General features: G+C 33.0%; 1 protein-coding gene and 1 long non-coding RNA gene across 3 annotated transcripts; one reads left to right on the top strand and one right to left on the bottom strand.

Moving 5' to 3' along the window:
- The first annotated feature begins 5,592 nt into the window (after positions 1-5,592).
- LOC148766872 (protein NEOXANTHIN-DEFICIENT 1-like) lies at positions 5,593-10,090 on the top strand. 2 transcript variants are annotated; one of them, XM_088825394.1, is made up of 8 exons: positions 5,593-5,716; positions 5,903-6,050; positions 6,198-6,250; positions 6,396-6,450; positions 7,581-7,619; positions 7,811-8,976; positions 9,116-9,126; positions 9,750-10,090. In XM_088825394.1, exons 1-6 carry the CDS (start codon positions 5,652-5,654, stop codon positions 8,033-8,035), a joined length of 585 nt encoding a protein of 194 aa, XP_088681520.1. In that variant the 5' UTR covers positions 5,593-5,651; the 3' UTR covers positions 8,036-8,976; positions 9,116-9,126; positions 9,750-10,090. The 2 variants fall into 2 exon arrangements, with proteins under 2 accessions (XP_088681520.1, XP_088681519.1); XM_088825393.1 differs by having other exon boundaries at positions 9,070-9,126.
- Positions 10,091-21,020: 10,930 nt separating this feature from the next.
- LOC148766871 (uncharacterized) lies at positions 21,021-23,490 on the bottom strand. Its single transcript, XR_016034269.1, has 3 exons — positions 23,039-23,490; positions 22,867-22,906; positions 21,021-21,312 (listed from the first exon to the last, which is right to left on the bottom strand). It is a non-coding gene; the product is annotated as an uncharacterized LOC148766871 (long non-coding RNA).
- Positions 23,491-23,880: the final 390 nt, after the last annotated feature.

Below are 23,880 nucleotides of genomic sequence, written 5' to 3'. Positions count from 1 at the left end.
ATAATGATACTACTTATATTTAAATTTTAATAATAAAAAAGAAACGAAGTAAACAAATTATTTTTAATCATACTTAATATTACTTTTATTTATACTACTTAAAATAAAAAAATAATTACAAAAAAAAAATTAACTAAACAAATTATTTTTAATTATACTTAATATTATTATAATTATACTATTTGTAATAAAACCAATTAGTGATAAAAAAAAATTAACTAAAAGATTATTTTTAATTATACTACTTATAATAAAAAATTTAATAATAAAAAAATAAATTAGCTAAACAAATTATTTTTAATTATACTTAATATTATTATAATTATACTAGTTATAATTAAATTTTTAATAATACAAAACAAGTTACCTAAACAAATTATTTTTAATGATTCTTAATACTATTAAGAATTTAAATTATAAGTAGTATATTATCAATTTCTTATTGTTTTCCAACCCCAAAAAAAATAAAATTTCAATTTTGGCCCCAAAGTAGTGTTTTTGTTACTTGCTAACAAACATGTAACAGCGGGGACCAAAAGTGTTTTCAATTGAACCTTGGAGGTGAACTTTGTTCACTTTAGAACAACGGGGACGAAAAGTGGAATCGGGCCAAACACGAGAGACCAAAACTGTAATTCTATCGTTAAAACAATTATCAAAGTGAAACAAGTTGTTTTTAGCAAAAGGGAAAATAGTTTCATCGAACAAAACATGACGAGATGTGTATATTTGTTTTAGATACGAGATCATAACACATATAAGTACTTTGAATAGTGGAGTATCCGACAAACATACAAGGAAGATACTTCGATTGTAATGTGTTTGTAATGTATGGAAGAAGCCAGATATAACATACACACCAAAAATACAAACTTTTGTGCAATTCGGTGAACAATGAAAAATGGCATGATAAGGGGACATGTTCTTTAATACGGGGGTATGCAACCTGTTGATTAGGTAGACTGTCGTTGGCATGGCATGTGACCAATAGTTGTCAAGGAGATTAGCATGACACATGAGAGTTTTACTTGTTTCTAGAATGTGACTATGTCATCATTGCGAAGTACCATTTTATTCTGGATTATGTGGAGCAAAAGAAAGATGACTTATTCTATGATTTGAAAAATATGGATGAAGAGCGATAAATTATCCACCATTATCTGTGCATAGGCTCTTAATTTTGGTAGTAAAATGATTTCTACAATTTTGTGAAATTTGGAGAACATTGTTAAAACATCATATTTGAGACGCCACAAATACATCCAGACATATTTAGTGTGATGATCAATAAAAATGACATAATAACGATGACCGTCACTTGAAGGGGAGGGAGTTGTTCTCCATACATCAGAGTAAACATATTTAAGAGGCTTGGTGCTAATAAGGTTTGTACTGGCAAAAGGCAACTTATGTAATTTATTGCATGATCAAGACGTACACAAGGAAGACGACTATGATATTGAAATGACAGATAAGGTAAATGTTTGAACTAACTGGTTAGTATGACCGACTATGTTGTGCCAACCATCAAGAGATGTACGAACACTAACATAAGCTTGAATAGAGGGTCACAAATCAGCAAGAAAATGGTAGATTATATTCTCACATTGGCCTTGAAGAAGAGTCTTCCCCGTGTTTTGATCCTTCACACAACAAGAGAATGGGTGAAATCCTTATACACATTATTATCTTTAGTAAAGTGATGAATGAAACTAAAATTTTTTGCTAATTTGTGGAACATAAAGCATGTAGTGAGGAAAACAATTCGTTAGAGAATTTTAAGTTCATCATATTTGACTTACAAACCTGACCCATCACCAATTTGAACTTCATCTGTACCGTTATATTCATGAATAATGGTTAGTTTGGTCATGCCAGAGGTAAAATTTTGGGATGCAGCAGAGTACACGAGCCAAGGCCTCTCTTTTCCTTTTGTTGCGAACGTGTAAGTGGCAGTGGTATGTGATGAGTGAAATAATGAGTATTGTTTCACAATGTGACCAGAGTTGTTACATATTCGGCAAAAAAAAATTTTTCTCGTGATAACGTCTTTGAGAATATTGTTGATTGTTGAAAGATTTGTTCATTGGACAATCCTTCTTTTGTTTGGGTTTGTTGTTATTCCATTGTTAGATAGAATTTGTTGTAACAACTTGGGAGGTGTTATTGGATTTCAATCTCTTCAAGTAGGACTCATGATCGACAAGAAGATCATGTAATTCTTCAAAACACAAGGCGGTTTCTTGAGCATGAATCGGGGCATCAATTTTTCGAAATCAAGACCAATGCCATGAAGAATATAGAAGATGATATCATCGGCGGACAAAAGAACGATCAATTGCAGCAAGCTCATCAGAAACTAACTTGATGGCATGAAGAAATTCTTACACCATTCGATTTCGACGCTGAGTGAGAGTAAGTTCTTCCTTAAGTTGCATCACATGTGTCCGTATAGGAGTTGAACAAGTTGAGACCAAGATTCAGTCGAAGCTTGAGATGTCGCAATCATTTTGGTTGTCAAATAAAAAATTGTATTGAGAAGAAGGTTGTCTTGACGAACCCAAAATGAATAGGATGTAATGGCTTCAGAGAAAGAGACACTGGATATAGGTGGAAAACAACGAGTCCCATCAATATATCCAATGAGATCATAGCCGATTAAGAGAGACTCGAATTGAGCCTTCCAAGAAGGGTTATTGGGGAGTGTGAGTTTCCATGGTAACTATGAGACAATGTTAATTGCAGTTAACTGAGGCATGGTGGGTGAAGAAATATGATTGATGGATAAGATTTGTAAGTAAGAAGACATTTTGCGAAAATAAGCTTATGATCAATTCTTGTGGGAGAGAAAAACTCTTGATACCATATAAGATTTATGCACAGTACAATGAAATCAGACAGACATTTTCATTCACATATTGTATGTGTATAAATAGTTACATAGAACTAACTTAATCTATAGATGAGTTGTACAGTTAATTACTAAATCAATGATGTATAAGTATGGTGTTGATATTCAACAAATACTTAGAGGCTGGAATCTTGTGATTCATCTATTACAAATCAATTGGTCAAAGAGATGAACTCATGTCTTGTTACATAGACTACTTGAAATGTGTGCAAACTCATGTTGTATTTTATTTGTTTATGAGCTGAAAAATATCTAATCAAATTAGTGAAATTAAAATTTTATGGTAATTGTTTTTCAATAGATACCATAGTTAATCCATTTAGTCTCTATTTGCCTCATGGTTGACCGAAAGTAAGATTTGATTAATTAAATTTAACTCTGAGAAACTTCTTTCTACAGCTGGTATAGTCATTCTAAGTAACTCCCGCATTCTAAAGATTACCATTCACCACTTTTCAAATATTTGACACTACCATCGAGGAAGATTGTAGCACTGATCGATCGTCGCAACTTCAAACAAAACTCTAAATTTAATATCACTGATCAATCAGCGTCTCCATGCGATAGATGATGAAGACACAACCTTACATAAATACGGGTTTCAGGTCAAATTTTGGTAGAGAACCATAAGAAATAGATAGACAGAGATAGAGGCGGCTAAGAAACCTAGTTTAGAGCACATAACTCGTCGATTGTTCCAAGGAGACTTAGAGATACGAGATGAAACAAAATACGAAGGATTGAAGCGTATTCAGAATGACAATTATTTCCCGCAAAGATACTTCAGTTTTTATATTGTTGTTACCCATGTTCTTAATATTTTTCTAGCAACAACATACTATCTATAATTATTTTTTATATCATATGACTAGATATTTATCTAGGATTTTATCGAATTATATTGTGGATGTTTTGTACTATATGTTGAACCTTGTGTAATGAGTTGAATTCGATTTATTTTATATGCTTGGATTGATTGTATACATAGAATTAACCACTCTATGTTAATTGAATTCCTTTATAATTATTTGACAATTATCTATTAGGGATTAGACTGAAAATATATGAATTCCAGGATTAGTGACTATGAATGCATAGAGCTAACGTGTGTCCTATTAAAGAGTATATATTTTTTACCATGGATAGTCAATCTTTAGATTGGAACCGACACTTAAATTTGTATGCAATAATTTTCTACAAATACATCAATTGTAGTAGACCTACTAGCTCAGATCGCACGACAACACACCACTACGGGCGATGAGTGATGTTTCGACTAGTAAAATGAATCAATGAATGCATATATAGAACCATAAAAAAATTAGAAGTTTAAGGTGAAGATAAAATCCTAAACTCGTTTTACATAAAAAAATAATCTCGTTGATTTACACTTTAGAATAATAAACCAACCATTAGAGTTTACTTGGATAAACTAAATTGTTAGTGATCAAATACTTAGAGAAGAGATCAATTGCTCCATGTGGCTTCGACAATCCTGATCCGTAAGAATCCACTATTACCACTTGTAGGTGGTATATGTGTGCACTAGCTTGCGTGTAAGTTTCAGCCAAAATCTTTCGTAGACAATTCTCTTATAACTCTCTCAAAATCTATAATCTTGAAGCCCTCTTGAAGCTCTTGCAACTTGCCAAAAGATATGTTTTAGAATCAATCCTCTGTGATAACTTGAAGTTGCAGTACAGATACATTACACAAAATATGTGCTCACAAGGCCTCACCATATCCACTACATCAATCAAGCCCTTATGTTTGTTACTCATATATGTGGTTGCGGTGGCCAAAGGGTGGGGGTGGTGGCCTAAGGGAGGCAGTGGTGTTTGGGGAGTGGGGGTGAAACTTTGGTAAAAATAGGGTGAATATGCAATATCCATGTGTAATGTTGGCTAATTAGCGTTTGAAGATGAAGTTGGAGTAGTTTAGATGTTAAGGGGTATTTTAGTATTTTATAACATAGGGTTAATGTTCTACTTTTAGAAAAGATTAAGGAGTTGGCCAATTTGCCAATTAGTAGAGTATGATGAACTTATTTGCGACTTGCCCAATTCATGAACTTGAGAAAACAGTTACATGGTTGTGCGTGTGCAACAACTTCAATCTCAATTTTGACTCTGGTGCACTCCAAATCACCCTCCCCACAAACATGACAGTTGTAGAAGAAATGTTAGAGATTTGCGAGAATTTCGGATGCACGAAATCCGACCTGTCCAACAAATTATCCTCGTCCTTTTATTCCAATTCCTCAACATGGACTCTTCAAGCAACTAATTTTGGGCTGCTGATTGTCGTTCTAATCTTGAACATCTCCATTAAACTCATACGATTTTGTTTTTTTCCAGTTCTTCATCTTGGATCTTGCCAAGATCGTACCGAAACATCTCTCTTTATTTTTTCTCAATATGTTTTTTTATTTTCAACGTAAAAGATATAGTGGTTGACAAATTCACCCATTACGTTTGGACTTACATACGTAACCATTTATAATTGGAGCGTGTGAGGTGTGGGTGATGTTTTCATTGAAACGGTGAGGTTATTGTTATTATTAATTGTATATAAGAGTGGTTAAGTGAAATTAACTCTAACAATTAATGATTAAGGTCAACGTCAGATGGGATAGGATTAATTAATGAAATATGCTTTTATATAAATAAAATGAAATAATATAACTTGGACATGCGTCTCATCTCAACATTTACAAAGTTTATAATTTCTCTTACTAGAAATGGATGCTGTTATGATAACATCATCACCATTTCAGAAGCCTCCGTTGATAATTTGCAAGGGCAGGCAAGTCTTTTTAATCCATGTTTTAGTTCTTTCTAAACGATTATATATATATAATCCGGATATTATATATATATATATATATATATATATATATATATATATATATATATATATATATATATATATATATATATATATAATGATGTCTTTATGAAATTAGTCATTTTGGATAATATTTTTTCTCAGTGGCTTGTACCAAATTCATCTTGTAAAAGCCGAAGCTGTTCGTCCTTTCATTCCCGACGAATTGAGAACGGTAGAAACTTTAGGGTACACTCTTGGAGGATTTTATCTTGGCACCTATGAAGATAGCTCATTTGGTCCTTTTGACGAGGTTGCATTTCTTACACGTAACCATATATATGAACATCGTCTTGTGTTTTGTGTTTTGTGTTTTGTGTTTTGTGTGTTATTTATTGATAATTGTTAATTTGTTATAAATGTTTTTTTGATTGATGATTTACTACGCGCATGTGCACAGCTAGTTGTGTTTGCTGGGATTGTACGGAAGAATGCATCCTCCCGGCCGGCAGCGTAAGTTTCGACATTCAACTTATTGCACATCAAACACACTACTTGTTGTTTTGTAAGTTACATAAGAAAGAAGAGGTACATTTGTGGACACATGCATTTGAATTTCTTACATACAATTAATTATATTATTCTGGTTTGTCAATAGATGGGCTGCCCGGGTGCTTGTCAGCAGTCTTCAAGTACAAGATCACTCTCGAAAGGTAGGTTAAATTCCTCAAGTTATTGGATTGTTCTTTTTTATTTTATTTTTATTTTTATTTCAATTAATACTCCCATCAATATAATGACTCTGTAGCCGAACTTTCACTATCACAATTCTCTTACCAATATAATGAAAATTCGTATTAATTATATATACCCTAAAGTTGAAAATGACTACAATTATTTTGAAATAAAAGTTGGTAATGACATTATATTCGAACCCAACGATTAAAAAACCACCTTCAATCAACCTTGCTTCCGATTAAGTAATTGAGAAAAATACCCGCGGGGATATAGCTCGACTAGTTCCGGGGATGGTAAGTTGGTACAATATCTTATAATCGAATCCTTGCAGCTTTAGTGTGAAAATTTCAACTCCAATAAGAGTAAGTTCCTTGTAGACACCAGTTCTGGATCCGCTATCTTAACGGATTGTTGAGTCACCACAATTTACATTCGTCTATCAAATATTTGTCGGGCCAAAGGATGAAGGCCCCCTTAGGGCGAAATATTTCGCCTTTTGATGCAAGTAATTAAGAAAATTGCCCAATTTATAAGGTTTTGTCTTAAAATCCAATGTTTCCAAATATCATTTATAGTTTGTCTTAAAATCCCTAAAATCAAAACATAAGGGGTCTTTTAATTCGAATCGTTTATAAAGGCTCGTTAGTTTGCCTAGTTCATTTATAGTTTGTCTTACACTTGAATTTTTTTAAATGGGTTGTGGCATATTTCAAACTCACGACATTTTCAACTGATATGACTCTGGTACCATGTTGAATACATCTCAACCAAAAGATTAAGTTGTGAGTTGATATAAATATTTCTAACACATAGTGAATTATCTCAGATCCTAGACCGCTTGCCTTTTATTGTATCCCAAAAAAATTCCACGTAAGTCTTTGTATTCTTCAATTTTATTTCGTGCTAGTTCTAACACAAAAATGTTAAATACGTTGTCGATCGTTTCCATACAAAGAAGTGCAGATAAATAGTAAGATTATTTCCTATGAAAATCACATGTTGACTATTATAGCAATTCACAATAACCCAAAATGAGGTTTAATTTGTAATTAACTAATGTTATATATGGGTGCAATCTAAATTCTTTTACATCTAAATATCACAGGTGTTTGGAGTTCCGAGTCAGGTTGCCAATTTTATAAAGGTGGGCCTATATATATTCTTGAAATTGCACGTTGGTGTAAAATCATCTCATATTACATATATATTGAATAATTTTACAAGCTATTATATATATCAGACATTCAGACTCATATAAAATCATTAAAGAAATTATATTGTTAAAAGTTATAAAATGTTAATGACTTATAATGTTGCATATGCTGTATGTTGAAGCACAAGAAGACAAAATCAATGTCCGGAGGCTTTCTTGATATAAATGGCTTAGGCAATTGTAACTTGCCTAGATATTACAAAGACATACAAATAAGAGAAAGTAAGAAAGATGGATCTACAAATTCTTGCAATATTAGCATTAAAACTGCAGGTATGGCCAACAATCTCTACTTGCTTTATTTATTTATTTATTCAGGGTTTTTTGCAATAACCGCCCCTGTGTAATTTCGAATTGCTAAAAAATCCTTTGTGTTAAAAAAATTAGCAAATACCCCCTATGAAAATTAGTCAAATGCGATAAGGCCCCTCCGAGCCGAACGTGTGTAGCACGCGCGAAATGTGCGAATGGGTATGTGTTTTTTGACGCAAAATACTCAAATACCCTTTAAATCAAAAATTTTAAAAATTATAAATTCACCCCATAATTTTAATGAGGCCCAAAATAAAGTTCTCAAATTTTTCAATTCAATCACCAATATTTTCTAAAAAACCATCTTCCCGATTCAACCCAAAACCACACCACACAACCAGATTTCTCTTCTTCACCACACCTACAACCACCAAAAGTTTCATAATAGACTCTGTCAGCCTCCTTCAAATCACTGGCATCTTCCTTTTATCCTCCTCCACATCAGAAATTCATTTGTTTCTTTTTTTTTTTTTTCCCTTTTCGTATTTTTCCCACTATACAAAAGAGGCCAAATGAAATTCAAGAACTAGAAAATTTGTTCTTTGTTCTTTGTTCTTGAGGTGGTCGTCTTCAACTCCACCACCGCCGCCGCCACCAAAGGAAAGATTTTTCAAGAAAAAAAAAATTGGCCGATTTTCTTGTATTGTATACTCTTTTGGGTGTGGGGTATTTGATTTATTCTAACTAGGGGTAGGTATGTCATTTCATATAAGTCAGCACTCAATTTCAAAGTATCTGAGCTGTGTGCTTAGCAAAATAAAACATAGGGGATCTTTGCTAATTTTTTTTAACACAAGGATTTTTTTAACCATTCGAAGTTACAGAAGGGGTTCTCTGCAATTAGCTCTATTTATTCATATCAAATTCCCTTTTATACTGATATTGGTTTTTGTTAAATGAGAGAAGCTACATCCGACTGGGATCTCAATAGGTTTATCATCAGTCCCCAAATGAAGTTGTCTCTCGCAAACCTTAGGTGAACTTTATTTTTTAGAATTTTCCATTAAATTAACTTGTGTGGATATGATAATCATGAATTTAATTAGTTTGTCTTCTACTCTTTTTTCAGTGGTGTCACAAAATTTAATCCTCATCTTCTTGAATACATTTGTCAGATTGAGACCAGGTTTTCTACTCGATTACATCTTGAAAACTCCCTAAATTACTTAGCCATCAAATTCTTCGCTCGCTCCATTTCAGATTTTTATGCCATCAAATTGCTTTAGAAAAATATTGTTGTTCCATACTGTCAGATCAGCATTCCGATTATGATGCATCAGTTACATATTTTTCGACTTTATGCATAGTAGTTCATAAACTCTCTTTGTTATCACTTCATTCACTAAAAAAATGGAAAGGTATTTTAGTCTAAATACATAAATATTTTTCTTAACTTTAGCTATATTTTATTAATTTTGCTAATATTTCTGCAAATACCTTAAACGTCACATATGTTGAAATAGTTGTGGTATTAATATAAAATTTGGCCTTTTCAAATAAGACATAAAAAAAAAAAAAAAAAAAAAAAAACTTTGTTGAACCAGGCCAATCATGAATTTATTTGAATGAGTTCAATATTCTACTAAAGAGAATATTTGGGTAAATTTGAAATTTAATTAATGGTGTCATTTGGAATCTCTACCACAACTTTCCTCAATGATACAACTTAATATCAACTAAAACATGTTTTTGTTTTGTTTCGTATTCCATTTTGTATTGATCAATCTATTTTTATTGTCGTATATCTAGAGTGAGGATAGTTGCTCCAACAAAGGTTTCAGCGCAATTGACATATCCAGAGAGAAAAGAATCTTCAAAATTCCAAGGTGGTACTGATCATCGCATGGACTCGGAAAATATGAGGAACCTCGCGATCGGAAAACTATTGATGCAATCAAAGCCACTTGTAGCTTTTGAGTTCAACTCCATGAAAATGATCGTTGATTCTCCAGCTGTGATTTCGCCACGCTATAATGCTTAATTAGTACTGATATATAATAGTACTTCATTTTCTAATATTGAGTAACCAAAGCTATTTACCTCTTATGTCAAACGTCGATAACCAATCAAGCTATTTATATAATGCAAGAGTAGATAGTATCGTTCAAAAGTATTGAAAGTGTAATATATGTGGTTAAGATTGGGAACAATCATACATCGACGCTGCAATGGGAATTACGTGCATCACACAATACAATGCTTGAGCTTTTGTAAAAACCCTAACAATGGTCGTTTTGGTTTCTCTCTCTCTCTCTCTCTCTCTCTCTCTCTCTCTCTCTCTCTCTCTCTCTCTCTCTCTCTCTCTCTCTCTCTCTCTCTCTCTCTCTCTCTCTCTCTCTCTCTCTCTCTCTCTCTCTCTCTCTCTCTCTCTCTCTCTCTCTCTCTCTCTCTCCTCCAACATGTATTTTTTTACTTATTTTGAGGATCATGACTTCCTCGTGTATCCCAGACTTGTACCTTTTCAAGGCAGAATCTGAATTTTGCCAGTAGTAGTACATTTGTCAATGCAACAAAAAGATTGTCATCTGTTCCAATTTTATCAACCTTGTTCCTTTTCCACTACACCTCTGATGCAATGAACCTTAATATCCACATGCTTGTACCTTTCATGGAACTTGGAATTTTTTGTTAAGCGAAAAGAACTTTGGTTATCACAATAGATAGTAATATTATCTTGCATTTTTCAGTTACATTGTTGAGTGTATAGTTTACACTCTATTATACTTCTTAAACTTGGATTTTTGTTAGAATTGATTGATATTTGGTCTTAAAGTTTTTATTCATTGTGTTTGAGGCACAAAGTGAAGAATTGGATAAATTGAGGGTCAAAACAACAATTAAGAAGAAAAAGGTGGACAAAATGGAGAAGCCAAAAGTCAAGTCAAACCAGTCAAGAACTCAGACGGCCGTCCGAGAATTATACTTACAAACCAAACGGCCTTTCGAATTTCTGTTGAAGAAAAAGAGACTCTGGAAGCGAGAGGTCGTCCGAGAAATATACTATAATTCGAACGGCCGTCCAAATAAGCGAGATAGCGCAGTAAGAAAAGTCCATCTGAGCAAGAAATCCCCGTCTTCACACCAAGTTTTGACCCTTATATAAGAGAAATACCAAACACGAAAATAAGGGTCCCTTATATGAAATCTAAGAGGGAAGAATTACGAGTAAAGACGAAGATAATCGAAGATTCAAGCATAGTTTTTCTTTCTCTTTTTATGAACTTTGTTTATTTGATTTTTAGAACAAGTGTGAGTAGCTAAAGTTTTTATATATAGGATTTTATTTGAACCCTATGTGGGATTCATAAACCCAATTTTATGATATTATGCAAGTTTTAACTTTCAGATTACTTCTTTTACTTGTTTTATTAAGTTCGTGAAACCGGCCAATTTATGTGCTTATCTGTTATTATTGAATGCATAAATCGGAAGATCGGTTTAGCAATTAGAACTCCAGTAAAAGAACCTTTGTGGTATTAATATAGGTAGGGATTGCAAAAAAACCCGAACCGCTAGCTATCCGCGGGTATCCACTCCGTTTAAAACCCGTCACCGAAACCATTAAGTTTTGATAATGGTTTTGTTCTTTTTTATTGTATTTTTATTTTTATTTCAATTTATTTGGTTATTCTACTCCTCAATTAATAGCAATGCTATCAAAACCGAACCGGACACAAAACCGGCCAGGCGTTCGGGTCATGGTTGGACCGGTTCAACCGGGTTCGACCCGGATTTTTTATTTTTTTTATTAATTTTAATACTTTTAGATTTATATATTGTATATATTTTTTATGTTTCACTCTCTATTTACTTTTATTAATCTATTCTCTTTTTTATTATCCCAACACCTTTTTTAGCTTTTATACTTTTTATTCTTATACTTTTTATTCTTGTTTTACTCTTCCATATTCTCTCTCCTCTCTCCACGTTTTCTTCTCCCGTTACCTACTAAATTCATTTTCATCACTCTCTCTCTTTCTTCCTCACAAATATTTCTACTTTCTCTCTCCGTTTTCTTTTCATTTATTTTTCTTCTTCTTCTTTCCGTCGAATTACGGTCACCCACCGCCTGCTTCACTAAACTCTGGCTACCCACCGCCTGCTCCACCTAGAACCGGCCATCCCTGGTGAATTTCACCCAAATTCCACCGCCAATAGCCACCGACGAAGTGTATTAGATGAAAACCCGGATCATTGACCGGTTTTCGGGTTAGCCCGTTTTCATCGGTCAAACCGGATTTTGGTGATTTGGCCCGGGTTCTTGATTTGGCCAGTTTTAGGCATCAGATTGGACCACTTTTGTTGCGGGTCGCGGTCGGACCGGTCCGATTCGGTCCTAATGACATTGATTAATAGGTGCTATAAGTAGGAGTGAAACTCGTAACCCACCTTTTCTTTTTTTGCAACTACAGTCACTTTCAATGTTTCTAAACCTTTTTTATATAGGCAAATGGTAAATAGGCTCATGACATGAGACTTAAATGCACATTGGTCTACAAAAAATCAGTCTTTCAAATAAAGATATCCCCATGTCTTTAGTCTAAAATACCCTCCATAATATAATTCTTATCAATTCCATCAATTATGCTTTAATTTCCTCAATATTACCCATTGACCCTGGATTTAAACAAATATATCACATTAACCCCCATTTTCATAATTTTTGAAAAAATATTTTTTTTCAGAAAATAAATTTTTTTCTGAATTTTTTTTTCCGCCGTTGACTTTTTTTCGATTTTTTTTTTTTTTTTGAAATTTTGTTTTTGCTTAGAAAAAAATATTTTAATTAATATTACTGTTTTGGCTGCTAAATTGCTGTCTCACACAGTAATATTACTGTTTGAGACAATAATATTATGAATATTATTTTTTCAAATAGTAATATTACTAATATTACTGTCCCAAACAATAATATTATTGCATAAGATAGTAATATTACGGTCGGAGACAGTAATAATAAAGTCGAAGACAGCAAAAATGCAGGCCAAGACAATAAAATTAATTAATACAGTAATATTACTGTCTCACACAGTTAAATTACTGTTGGAGATAGTAATTTAGCAACTAAGACAGTAATATTAATTAAAATAATTTTTTTAAGAAAAAACAAAGTCAATTAACAGTTAAATTACTGTCTCCGACAGTTAAATAACTGCTGGAGACAGTAATTTAGCAGCCAAGACAGTAACATTAATTAAAATATATTTTTAAGAAAAAAAAAAGTCAATTAACAGTTAAATTACTCTCTTCGACAGTTAAATAACTGCTGGAGACGGTAATATTAATTGAAGTAATTTTTTTACACAAAAAAAAAAAGTCAACGCTGGAGACCCGGCGGTCAACGGCGGTTGACCTACCGGAAAAAAAATTTCTGAAAAAAAAAAGTTCTCAAAAAAAAAAAATGTAACGCAACAGCGGCTGGCCGGCGATCCTCGGTAGTGGCGGGTCAAAATTGGGGTTAAAATGAAAATTAGGGTCAAAATTGGTTAATTGGTGAAATTGAGCTAAATTGGGGTGCAAATCATGAAATAGAGTTGAATTGGGCTTCAATGAATTGGGGGTAATTTTGGTATTGGGTTTTTGTTCATAGGTCCATAACCAAACATCTTTATTATTTTAGGTTTAGGGGTTATATCTCTTTCACCAATAAGCCCATCCCTTTAATATTTATTATAAATAAAGGAAACATTCATGTATATGACAATATTACACCCAACTCTTTATAGCCAATTTAATCAATTTTGTCAACAAAAATCCAATTTTGACTCTTTTTTTTCAAAAATTTCTGTTGACTGTTTCGATTTTTTTTTTCTTTTTTTGTCTGATCTGTTTTTTCCGCCGCCGGGTTCCGGCGTTGAATTTTTTTTTTTTTTCTGCTCTGTTGTTTTTCCGCCGCCGGATTCCGGCGTTGACTTTTTTTTTAGTGTTTTTTTTTTAATTATTTTTTTACGTTCACCGCTAAACATTGGTCGTAATTGTGCTGTCACTGACAATAAATTAATGTAATTATATCTTGACAGTACATTAACGTAATTGTACTGTCGTTGACAATACATTGATGTAATTGTTTAGCCGTTGACAGTAAATTAACGTAATATTATTATTATTATTATTTTTTTTTGTTATTTTTTTTTTGTTTGATTTGTTGACAAGTCAATCTAATTATATTACTGTCGTTGACAGTAAAATAACTGTAAACACAATAATATTACTGTCAACCACATCAATATTATTAATTTTTGTGTTTTTTGTTTTGTTTGAGTTATTCACGAAGTAACGTAATAATATTACTGTAAACACAATAATATTACTGTGTTTGACGGTAATATTACTGTTGTTATAATAATATTGCTGTCAAGCACATCAATACTATTATTTTGTTTGGGTTTTTTTGTTTCTTTGAGTTATTCGCGGAGTAACGTGATAATATTACTGTCTATTATTGTAATACTACTGTGGTTGACAGTAATATTACTGTTGTTATAGTAATATTACTGTCACTCACAGTAATATTAATTCTTTTGCCTTTTTATTATGTAACATTTGTTGAACGGTCAACATAGTAATATTACTCTATTACACAATAATAATGAGTTTTGTTATGTTAATATTACTGTGCTAGAGATTAATATAGCAATATTATTGTGTTAAACTGTAGTATAGTTAATTTTACTATGTTTAACAGTAATATAGTCAATATTACTGTCAATCACAGCAATATTGTTGTATAAATGAAAAAAAAAATATGTTATAGAAAGAAAGAAACAAAAAAAAAACACAATTTGAAAAAGTCAACGCCGGAGACCGACGTTGACGGCCGGTCTACGCCGGAAATCGGCGAAGAAATTCAGAAGGATAAAAAAAAAAAGTCAACGCCGGAGACCGGTGGTCAAAGGCGGTGACGGACGAAATTGTCCATAAAAATGTGTTTTGGGTCAAAATTGAACTAAATTTGGATCAAATTGAGGTTAAATTAAATTAAACTATGAAATTGAAGCATATAAAAGTATGAGGGGCTATTTTAGTCTTTTACAAAAATCTGAACCATGTGTGGAACTTTTTGTAAATGAGTTTATTGTCTGGAACTCTTTATGAATAAGTCCCATTGATGGGCTTATTTGTAAAGACCTCTTTTGGTATATATAAAATGATTTTCCTTATTTGCAAATAAATTTGAATGAGCTTGAAATATTTGTCCTTGTCATAGGCCCGACAAATATTTGATAGACGAATGTAAATTGTGGTGACTCAACGATCCGTTAGGATAGCGGATCCGAAACTGGTGTCCACAAGGAACTAACTCTCATTGGAGTGGAAATTTTCACAGTAAGGCTGCAAGGATTCGATTATAAGATTTTGTACCAACTTACCATCCCCGGAACCAGTTGAGCTATCCCACACAAGTATTTTTCTTAATTACGTAATTGGAAGCAAGGTTGATTGAAAGTGGTTTTTTAATCGTTGGGTTCGAATATAATGTCATTACCAACTTTTATTTCAAAATAATTGTAGTCATTTTCAACTTTAGGGTATATATAATAAATACGAATTTTCATTTCTAAGAGAATTGTGATAGTGAAAGTTCGGCTACAGAGTCATTATATTGATGGGACCTTTTCTTTTCAATAATTGGTTAATTACATATTAATGAAATTAAATAAGATAAAATAATATGTATGTATGGTCATTTCATTATGACAATTGTTTGACAATTGTCAAATAACGTTGATTGTTGAAATTATATATATATATATATATATATATATATATATATATATGGGGAAATATTTCGCCTTTTGGTGCAAGTAATTAAGAAAATTGCCCCATTTATAAGGTTTTGTCTTAAAATCCAATGTTTCCAAATATCATTTATAGTGTTTTGTCTTAAAATCCCTAAAATTAAAACATAAGGGGTCTTTTCATTCGAAGCGTTTATAAAAGCTCGTCAGTTTGCCTAGTTCAATTAGTGTTGCTTGTGGGTGTCGCCCCACCCCTTCAAGTGTGGACGAATTATATATATTTTAAGTCTTACACTTGAATTGTTTTAAATGGTTCTGGCATATTTCAAACTCATGACATTTTCAACTGATATGACTCTGGTACCATATTGAATATAACTCAACCAAAAGATTAAGTTGTTAGTGAGATTTAACATTTGATATAAATATCTATAACACATAGTGAATATCTCTTATCCTAGACCACTTGCCTTTTATTTTATCCCAAAAAAATTCCACGCAAGTCTCTGTATTCTTCAATTTTATTTGGTGCTAGTTCTAACACAAAAATATTAAGATAAATAGTAAGATTATTTCCTATGAAAATCACATGTTGACTATTATAGCAATTCACAATAACCCAAAATGAGGTTTAATTTGTAATTAACTAATGTTATATATGGGTGCAATCTAAATTCTTTTACATCTAAATATCACAGGTGTTTGGAGTTCCGAGTCAGGTTGCCAATTTTATAAAGGTGGGCCTATATATATTCTTGAAATTGCACGTTGGTGTAAAATCATCTCATATTACAAGCTATTATATATATCAGACATTCAGACTCATATAAAATAATTAAAGAAATTATATTGTTAAAAGTTATAAAATGTTAATGACTTATAATGTTGCATATGCTGTATGTTGAAGCACAAGAAGACAAAACCAATGTCCGGAGGCTTTCTTGATATAAATGGATTAGGCAATTGTAACTTGCCTAGATATTACAAAGACATACAAATAAGAGAAAGTAAGAAAGATGGATCTACAAATTCTTGCAATATTAGCATTAAAACTGCAGGTATGGCCAACAATCTCTACTTGCTTTATTTATTTATTTATTCAGGGTTTTTTGCAATAACCACCCCTGTGTAATTTCGAATTGCTAAAAAATCCTTTGTGTTAAAAAAATTAGCAAATACCCCTATGAAAATTAGTCAAATGCGATAAGGCCCCTCCGAGCCGAACGTGTGTAGCACGCGCGAAATGTGCGAATGGGTATGTGTTTTTTGACGCAAAATACTCAAATACCCTTTAAATCAAAAATTTTAAAAATTATAAATTCACCCCATAATTTTAATGAGGCCCAAAATAAAGTTCTCAAATTTTTCAATTCAATCACCAATATTTTCTAAAAAACCATCTTCCCGATTCAACCCAAAACCACACCACACAACCAGATTTCTCTTCTTCACCACACCTACAACCACCAAAAGTTTCATAATAGACTCTGTCAGCCTCCTTCAAATCACTGGCATCTTCCTTTTATCCTCCTCCACAACAGAAATTCATTTGTTTCTTTTTTTTTTTTTTTCCTTTTCGTATTTTTCCCACTATACAAAAGAGGCCAAATGAAATTCAAGAACTAGAAAATTTGTTCTTTGTTCTTTGTTCTTGAGGTGGTCGTCTTCAACTCCACCACCGCCGCCGCCACCAAAGGAAAGATTTTTCAAGAAAAAAAAAATTGGCCGATTTTCTTGTACTGTATACTCTTTTGGGTGTGGGGTATTTGATTTATTCTAACTAGGGGTAGGTATGTCATATCATATAAGTCAGCACTCAATTTCAAAGTATCTGAGCTGTGTGCTTAGCAAAATAAAACATAGGGGATCTTTGCTAATTTTTTTAACACAAGGATTTTTTTAACCATTCGAAGTTACAGAGGGGGTTCTCTGCAATTAGCTCTATTTATTCATATCAAATTCCCTTTTATACTGATATTGGTTTTTGTTAAATGAGAGAAGCTACATCCGACTGGGATCTCAATAGGTTTATCATCAGTCCCCAAATGAAGTTGTCTCTCGCAAACCTTAGGTGAACTTTATTTTTTAGAATTTTCCATTAAATTAACTTGTGTGGATATGATAATCATGAATTTAATTAGTTTGTCTTCTACTCTTTTTTCAGTGGTGTCACATAATTTAATCCTCATCTTCTTGAATACATTTGTCAGATTGATACCAGGTTTTCTACTCGATTACATCTTGAAAACTCCCTAAATTACTTAGCCATCAAATTCTTCGCTCCCTCCATTTCAGATTTTTATGCCATCAAATTGCTTTAGAAAAATATTGTTGTTCCATACTGTCAGATCAGCATTCCGATTATGATGCATCAGTTACATATTTTTCGACTTTATGCATAGTAGTTCATAAACTCTCTTTGTTATCACTTCATTCACTAAAAAAATGGAAAGGTATTTTAGTCTAAATACATAAATATTTTTCTTAACTTTAGCTATATTTTATTAATTTTGCTAATATTTCTGCAAATACCTTAAACGTCACATATGTTGAAATAGTTGTGGTATTAATATAAAATTTGGCCTTTTCAAATAAGACATAAAAAAAAAAAAAAAAAAAAAAAAAAACTTTGTTGAACCAGGCCAATCATGAATTTATTTGAATGAGTTCAATATTCTACTAAAGAGAATATTTGGGTAAATTTGAAATTTAATTAATGGTGTCATTTGAAATCTCTACCACAACTTTCCTCAATGATACAACTTAATATCAACTAAAACATGTTTTTGTTTTGTTTCGTATTCCATTTTGTATTGATCAATCTATTTTTATTGTCGTATATCTAGAGTGAGGATAGTTGCTCCAACAAAGGTTTCAGCGCAATTGACATATCGAGAGAGAAAAGAATCTTCGAAATTCCAAGGTGGTACTGATCATCACATGGACTCGGAAAATATGAGGAACCTCGCGATCGGAAAAATATTGATGCAATCAAAGCCACTTGTAGCTTTTGAGTTCAACTCCATGAAAATGATCGTTGATTCTCCAGCTGTGATTTCGCCACGCTATAATGCTTAATTAGTACTGATATATAATAGTACTTCATTTTCTAATATTGAGTAACCAAAGCTATTTACCTCTTATGTCAAACGTCGATAACCAATCAAGCTATTTATATAATGCAAGAGTAGATAGTATCGTTTAAAAGTATTGAAAGTGTAATATATGTGGTTCAGATTGGGAACAATCATACATCGACGCTGCAATGGGAATTACGTGCATCACACAATACAATGCTTGAGCTTTTGTAAAAACCCTAACAATGGTCGTTTTGGTTCTCTCTCTCTCTCTCTCTCTCTCTCTCTCTCTCTCTCTCTCTCTCTCTCTCTCTCTCTCTCTCTCTCTCTCTCCTCCAACATGTATTTTTTTACTTATTTTGAGGATCATGACTTCCTCGTGTATCCCAGACTTGTACCTTTTCAAGGCAGAATCTGAATTTTGCCAGTAGTAGTACATTTGTCAATGCAACAAAAAGATTGTCATCTGTTCCAATTTTATCAACCTTGTTCCTTTTCCACTACACCTCCGATGCAATGAACCTTAATATCCACATGCTTGTACCTTTCATGGAACTTGGAATTTTTTGTTAAGCGAAAAGAACTTTGGTTATCACAATAGATAGTAATATTATCTTGCATTTTTTCAGTTACATTGTTGAGTGTATAGTTTACACTCTATTATACTTCTTAAACTTGGATTTTTGTTAGAATTGATTGATATTTGGTCTTAAAGTTTTTATTTATTGTGTTTGAGGCACAAAGTGAAGAATTGGATAAATTGAGGGTCAAAACAACAATTAAGAAGAAAAAGGTGGACAAAATGGAGAAGCCAAAAGTCAAGTCAAACCAGTCAAGAACTCAGACGGCCGTCCGAGAATTATACTTACAAACCAAACGGCCTTTCGAATTTCTGTTGAAGAAAAAGAGACTCTGGAAGCGAGAGGTCGTCCGAGAAATATACTATAATTCGAACGGTCGTCCAAATAAGCGAGATATCGCAGTAAGAAAAGTCCATTTGAGCAACAAATCCCCGTCTTCACACCAAGTTTTGACCCTTATATAAGAGAAATACCAACCACGAAAATAAGGGTCCCTTATATGAAATCTAAGAGGGAAGAATTACGAGTAAAGACGAAGATAATCGAAGATTCAAGCATAGTTTTTCTTTCTCTTTTTATGAACTTTGTTTATTTGATTTTTAGAACAAGTGTGAGTAGCTAAAGTTTTTATATATAGGATTTTATTTGAACCCTATGTGGGATTCATAAACCCAATTTTATGATATTATGCAAGTTTTAACTTTCAGATTACTTCTTTTACTTGTTTTATTAAGTGCGTGAAACCGGCTAATTTATGTGCTTATCTGTTATTATTGAATGCATAAATCGGAAGATCGGTTTAGCAATTAGAACTCCAGTAAAAGAACCTTTGTGGTATTAATGTGACACCCCTCTCTCGATTACCCTTATTATATGTAATCTCAGCGGAAGACTTTTGAAAACATGATTTTTTTGTGGATAGAAATTTACGTAAAATTTTTTCTTTTTAAATCAAAGGGAGAGAGGGCACAGCTTGCTAAACCCTAATCGATGAACTAACACTAATGCATGCTAAATGCAAGACTAGAAAGTAACTAGGCATGATGGACTTAATGCAAATGCGGACAGGTTCAATGCAGAAGCTTTAAAAATTAATTCCTCTCAAACTACTCATGAAAATGACCCCAACATTATACCATACCATCTAATACGGGTTTAGATCACTCAGTTAAAACGGTTTTGAAATATACATGGCCATTTAGGAGAAATAAATAAAATGGCACAGTCACTCGGTTTAAAATCCAGAACAGGGGAGGGAGTTTTGAAAATTCACAATAAATTCCTCACTAACCCAAAAACTACCAAATTTTACCCCAAGGCAGAAAAATAAGTTTAAAACATTTTCCAAGTAGAAACAAGGCATTTGGGTGAGTAAAACTCCAGTTATACCAGAAAACACCCGAATGGCCCTGTTTCAATGCAGTAGTGAGAAATAAATCATAACTAAATGAATACTTACCCAAATCATGCACAAGACCTATCAAACTGATGAGCACAGAGAGATGCAGAGACTCCTAAAATTGCATGATTTTCTAAGCAGAAAACCTATATGAAAATAATTTTAGAACATGGAGACAAAACACGAAGAAACTACTAGTCGAAAGCATGCATACTTATAAGGAGTGAAAATTTGCTTTCGCTTACAAAAGACTACGGATTACCGATTAATCATCCAAAATAGGGTAATCCTAATTACTATTACATACGTCGTCTTTTAATAATTTCCACCGATCGGAGGAAGCGACCGGTAGAAAATACCTAAAACCGTATCAAAAGTTTTTACAAGCATATTATACAAATAAAACCACATAACTAAATTGAGAGCCAACACTATCCACATCCCCTCCATACGATCCCCTTCCGATTCTCGAGCTCGATTCCCAACTTCACTCCTCGGGCCCTAAATCGGGTATACCTACAAACATACAACACCTATATGAGCCTTTGAGGACTCAATGAGAATCTTGAAGTAATATCGAATACACATAGCACATAGAGCATACATATATCTATACATATATATATATACATATATCTTATACATGAACATACAACATGAAGTAAAACAATCATATACTTCCCTTTTTCGTCGGCGTTCTTCGTTCACATAAAGCCATCACGCATAGAGTGAAATAATTCCCACCTTTATAACCCTATGATCCCAAGACCATAGAGTGAGAATATCCCACTTTTATAACCCTATGCCATGACACGTATTGAAGATTATAGAAGGAATTTCCCACCTTTATAACCCTACGATCCCAAGACCATAGAGTGAGATTTTCCCCCTATATCATCAACACCATAATGCAACATGCATGACATGAAAAATTGTCGGGAATCCCTCGGAAGAGCCAATCTAAGTTACCGGTAAATAACCCCATATATTACGAACCATGTCTAACTACGTGGGATCAAACCACCCCTAGGCCCTACGGTACCAGGCTCGCCGTACCCGAGAAATTTACCGTAACTTCGAAAGACTTTCCAACATAGTTTTATCTTTTAAAAATTCATGACACTTAATGCACCCACCCATGCACCCTTCTACTTACCCTTCTCTCATCCTCACACCCAATGATTCACATAAGCAAGCAAGAGCACATAGGAGCACATAGAAATACACATAAAGTTTCACAAAATCATTAGCCACAACAACATAGAAATAACCGAAATCTTAACATGCAAAACAATCTAACATCAAAGTTCACTAGATCTAGCATTTTTACAAGAATAAAATTCAAGACTTCCATCTTTACATTTATTCAAGCAAATACACTAGATCTTCACATGCAAGAGTATTTTAAATCAAATTAGCACAAATTCTTAGTTCTTAAACCATTTTTCATAGAAAACACTAGATCTTAACATACAAGACTTTGGATCAACCATCAATCACTAGATCTTAACATGCAAGACCTTAGATCAACAATCAATCACCAATCTTAACATGCAAGGCCTTAAAACAACAATCAACACAAGATTAACACATACAAAACACAAAATGAACCACATAAGCAATTTCAAGCCTTTTTCCCTCAAAAAATTCGAAAGTTCCTTACCTAAGTCAAAAATTCATTTTCTTTTCAAAAATCAACAATCAAACACTAGATCAATACATGCAAGACACTAATTAAGCCAAATAAGCCTTTTAAAACATTTTTCCCCAATTTTCGAAAGTTTCATGGCTAGGCCAAAAATTCATTTTCTTTTCAAAAATCAACAATCAAATACTAGATCAACACATGCAAGGCACTAATTAAGCCAAATAAGCCTTTTAAAACATTTTTCCCCAATTTTCGAAAAATCATAGAACTTCAAGAACAAAGTCATCTTTTGAAAACACTAACATGCAATCATCATCTACAACATATAATCACATAATAAACAATAAAAACACATAGAAACACATAAAAACCGAAAATACTAGTGGTGTTGTAGGTTTGAGCAAGAATTCAAGAATTCTCACCTATACTCTTTAGGGGAAGGATTTGTTAGCTCTTTTCTCTCTAATACAAGAAGAGATTAAGAGTTAGATTATGTATTAAGAAAAGAAGAAGAAGAACAAAAAGAACTTGGATGAAGAAGAGCTTGGCTCTTTTCGAAAAAAAAGAAAAAGAAAGGAGGAAGAGGAAGCTTACTTAGCCTTGGCCGAAAATTCTTCTTCTATTGAAATAGAAGGAGACTTTGAACTTAAGGATAGTAAGACTAGAGGTGGAGAGTGCATTTTGATCTTGGGAATGAGAGGTATTTATAGAGTTTTTTGGAGAGTTCAAAGCCAATGGAGAAGAAAGGAAAATACATATTTTGTGGGGGTGATTTTGCAAATTTTCGAAAGTTGAGATGGTGGTGGTTCTTGGGTGGTTCAAGCTTGAGAAGGTGGTGGCTATGGTGGTGGTGGTGGCTGCCGAAAATGAAGGGGAGGAGAAGAAGAAAGAAAGACTTTTGGCCTTAAAGTGGTGTGTGGGAGTGGAAAAGCAAGCCTAGACTAGAGGGTAGGGGGGCTAGCTTTTGGGTATTTCTTTCTATGCTCAAGGTACAACCACACCAATGCATGTCTTATACTAATTAATATGCAAATTTAAAAATCATGTGTGTGTGTGTGTGAGTGATGTCCGAAAATTCAAGAAAATGTGGGGAGTGATACGCGTAAAACCTACGTATGAAAAACCGCAAGTGTACAGTATCGCGTTTTGCAGAATAGTGAATTCCGGATATCGATCCACAGGGAATTAAGTTCCTAAATCTACCAAGTACCGTAATTATACTATCCTAAACTTTATCTAGACGGAAAAAAAAAGATGGGAGATGACATGAAGCCAAAAGGAAACAAAAATAAAAACAACGGTCCGCCAGGACAAGCGAGGAATTCCAACGTGTGATGGCTTCTAGGGTAAAATCCACCAGTGTACTATCGATAAAGATCTACAAATCCGAATCTAATGTCAATTCTATATTCGCTAACCCAGACACTAAAATACCC

The sequence above is a fragment of the Erythranthe guttata genome, chromosome 11, assembly GCF_056151865.1.
Source record: "Erythranthe guttata isolate IM_541 chromosome 11, IM_541, whole genome shotgun sequence".
NCBI lineage: Eukaryota > Viridiplantae > Streptophyta > Magnoliopsida > Lamiales > Phrymaceae > Erythranthe > Erythranthe guttata.
The sequence above is the reverse complement of the archived record's forward strand: the minus strand, read 5'-3'. Positions and strand labels throughout refer to the sequence as shown.

Coding starts and splice junctions, on each gene's coding strand:
- LOC148766872 (XM_088825394.1), top strand. CDS start 5,652: ATGGATGCTGTTATGATAACATCATCACCATTTCAGAAGCCTCCGTTG. Junction 6,051..6,197: donor CATTTGGTCCTTTTGACGAG/GTTGCATTTCTT, acceptor GCATGTGCACAG/CTAGTTGTGTTTGCTGGGAT. Junction 6,451..7,580: donor TACAAGATCACTCTCGAAAG/GTAGGTTAAATT, acceptor TAAATATCACAG/GTGTTTGGAGTTCCGAGTCA.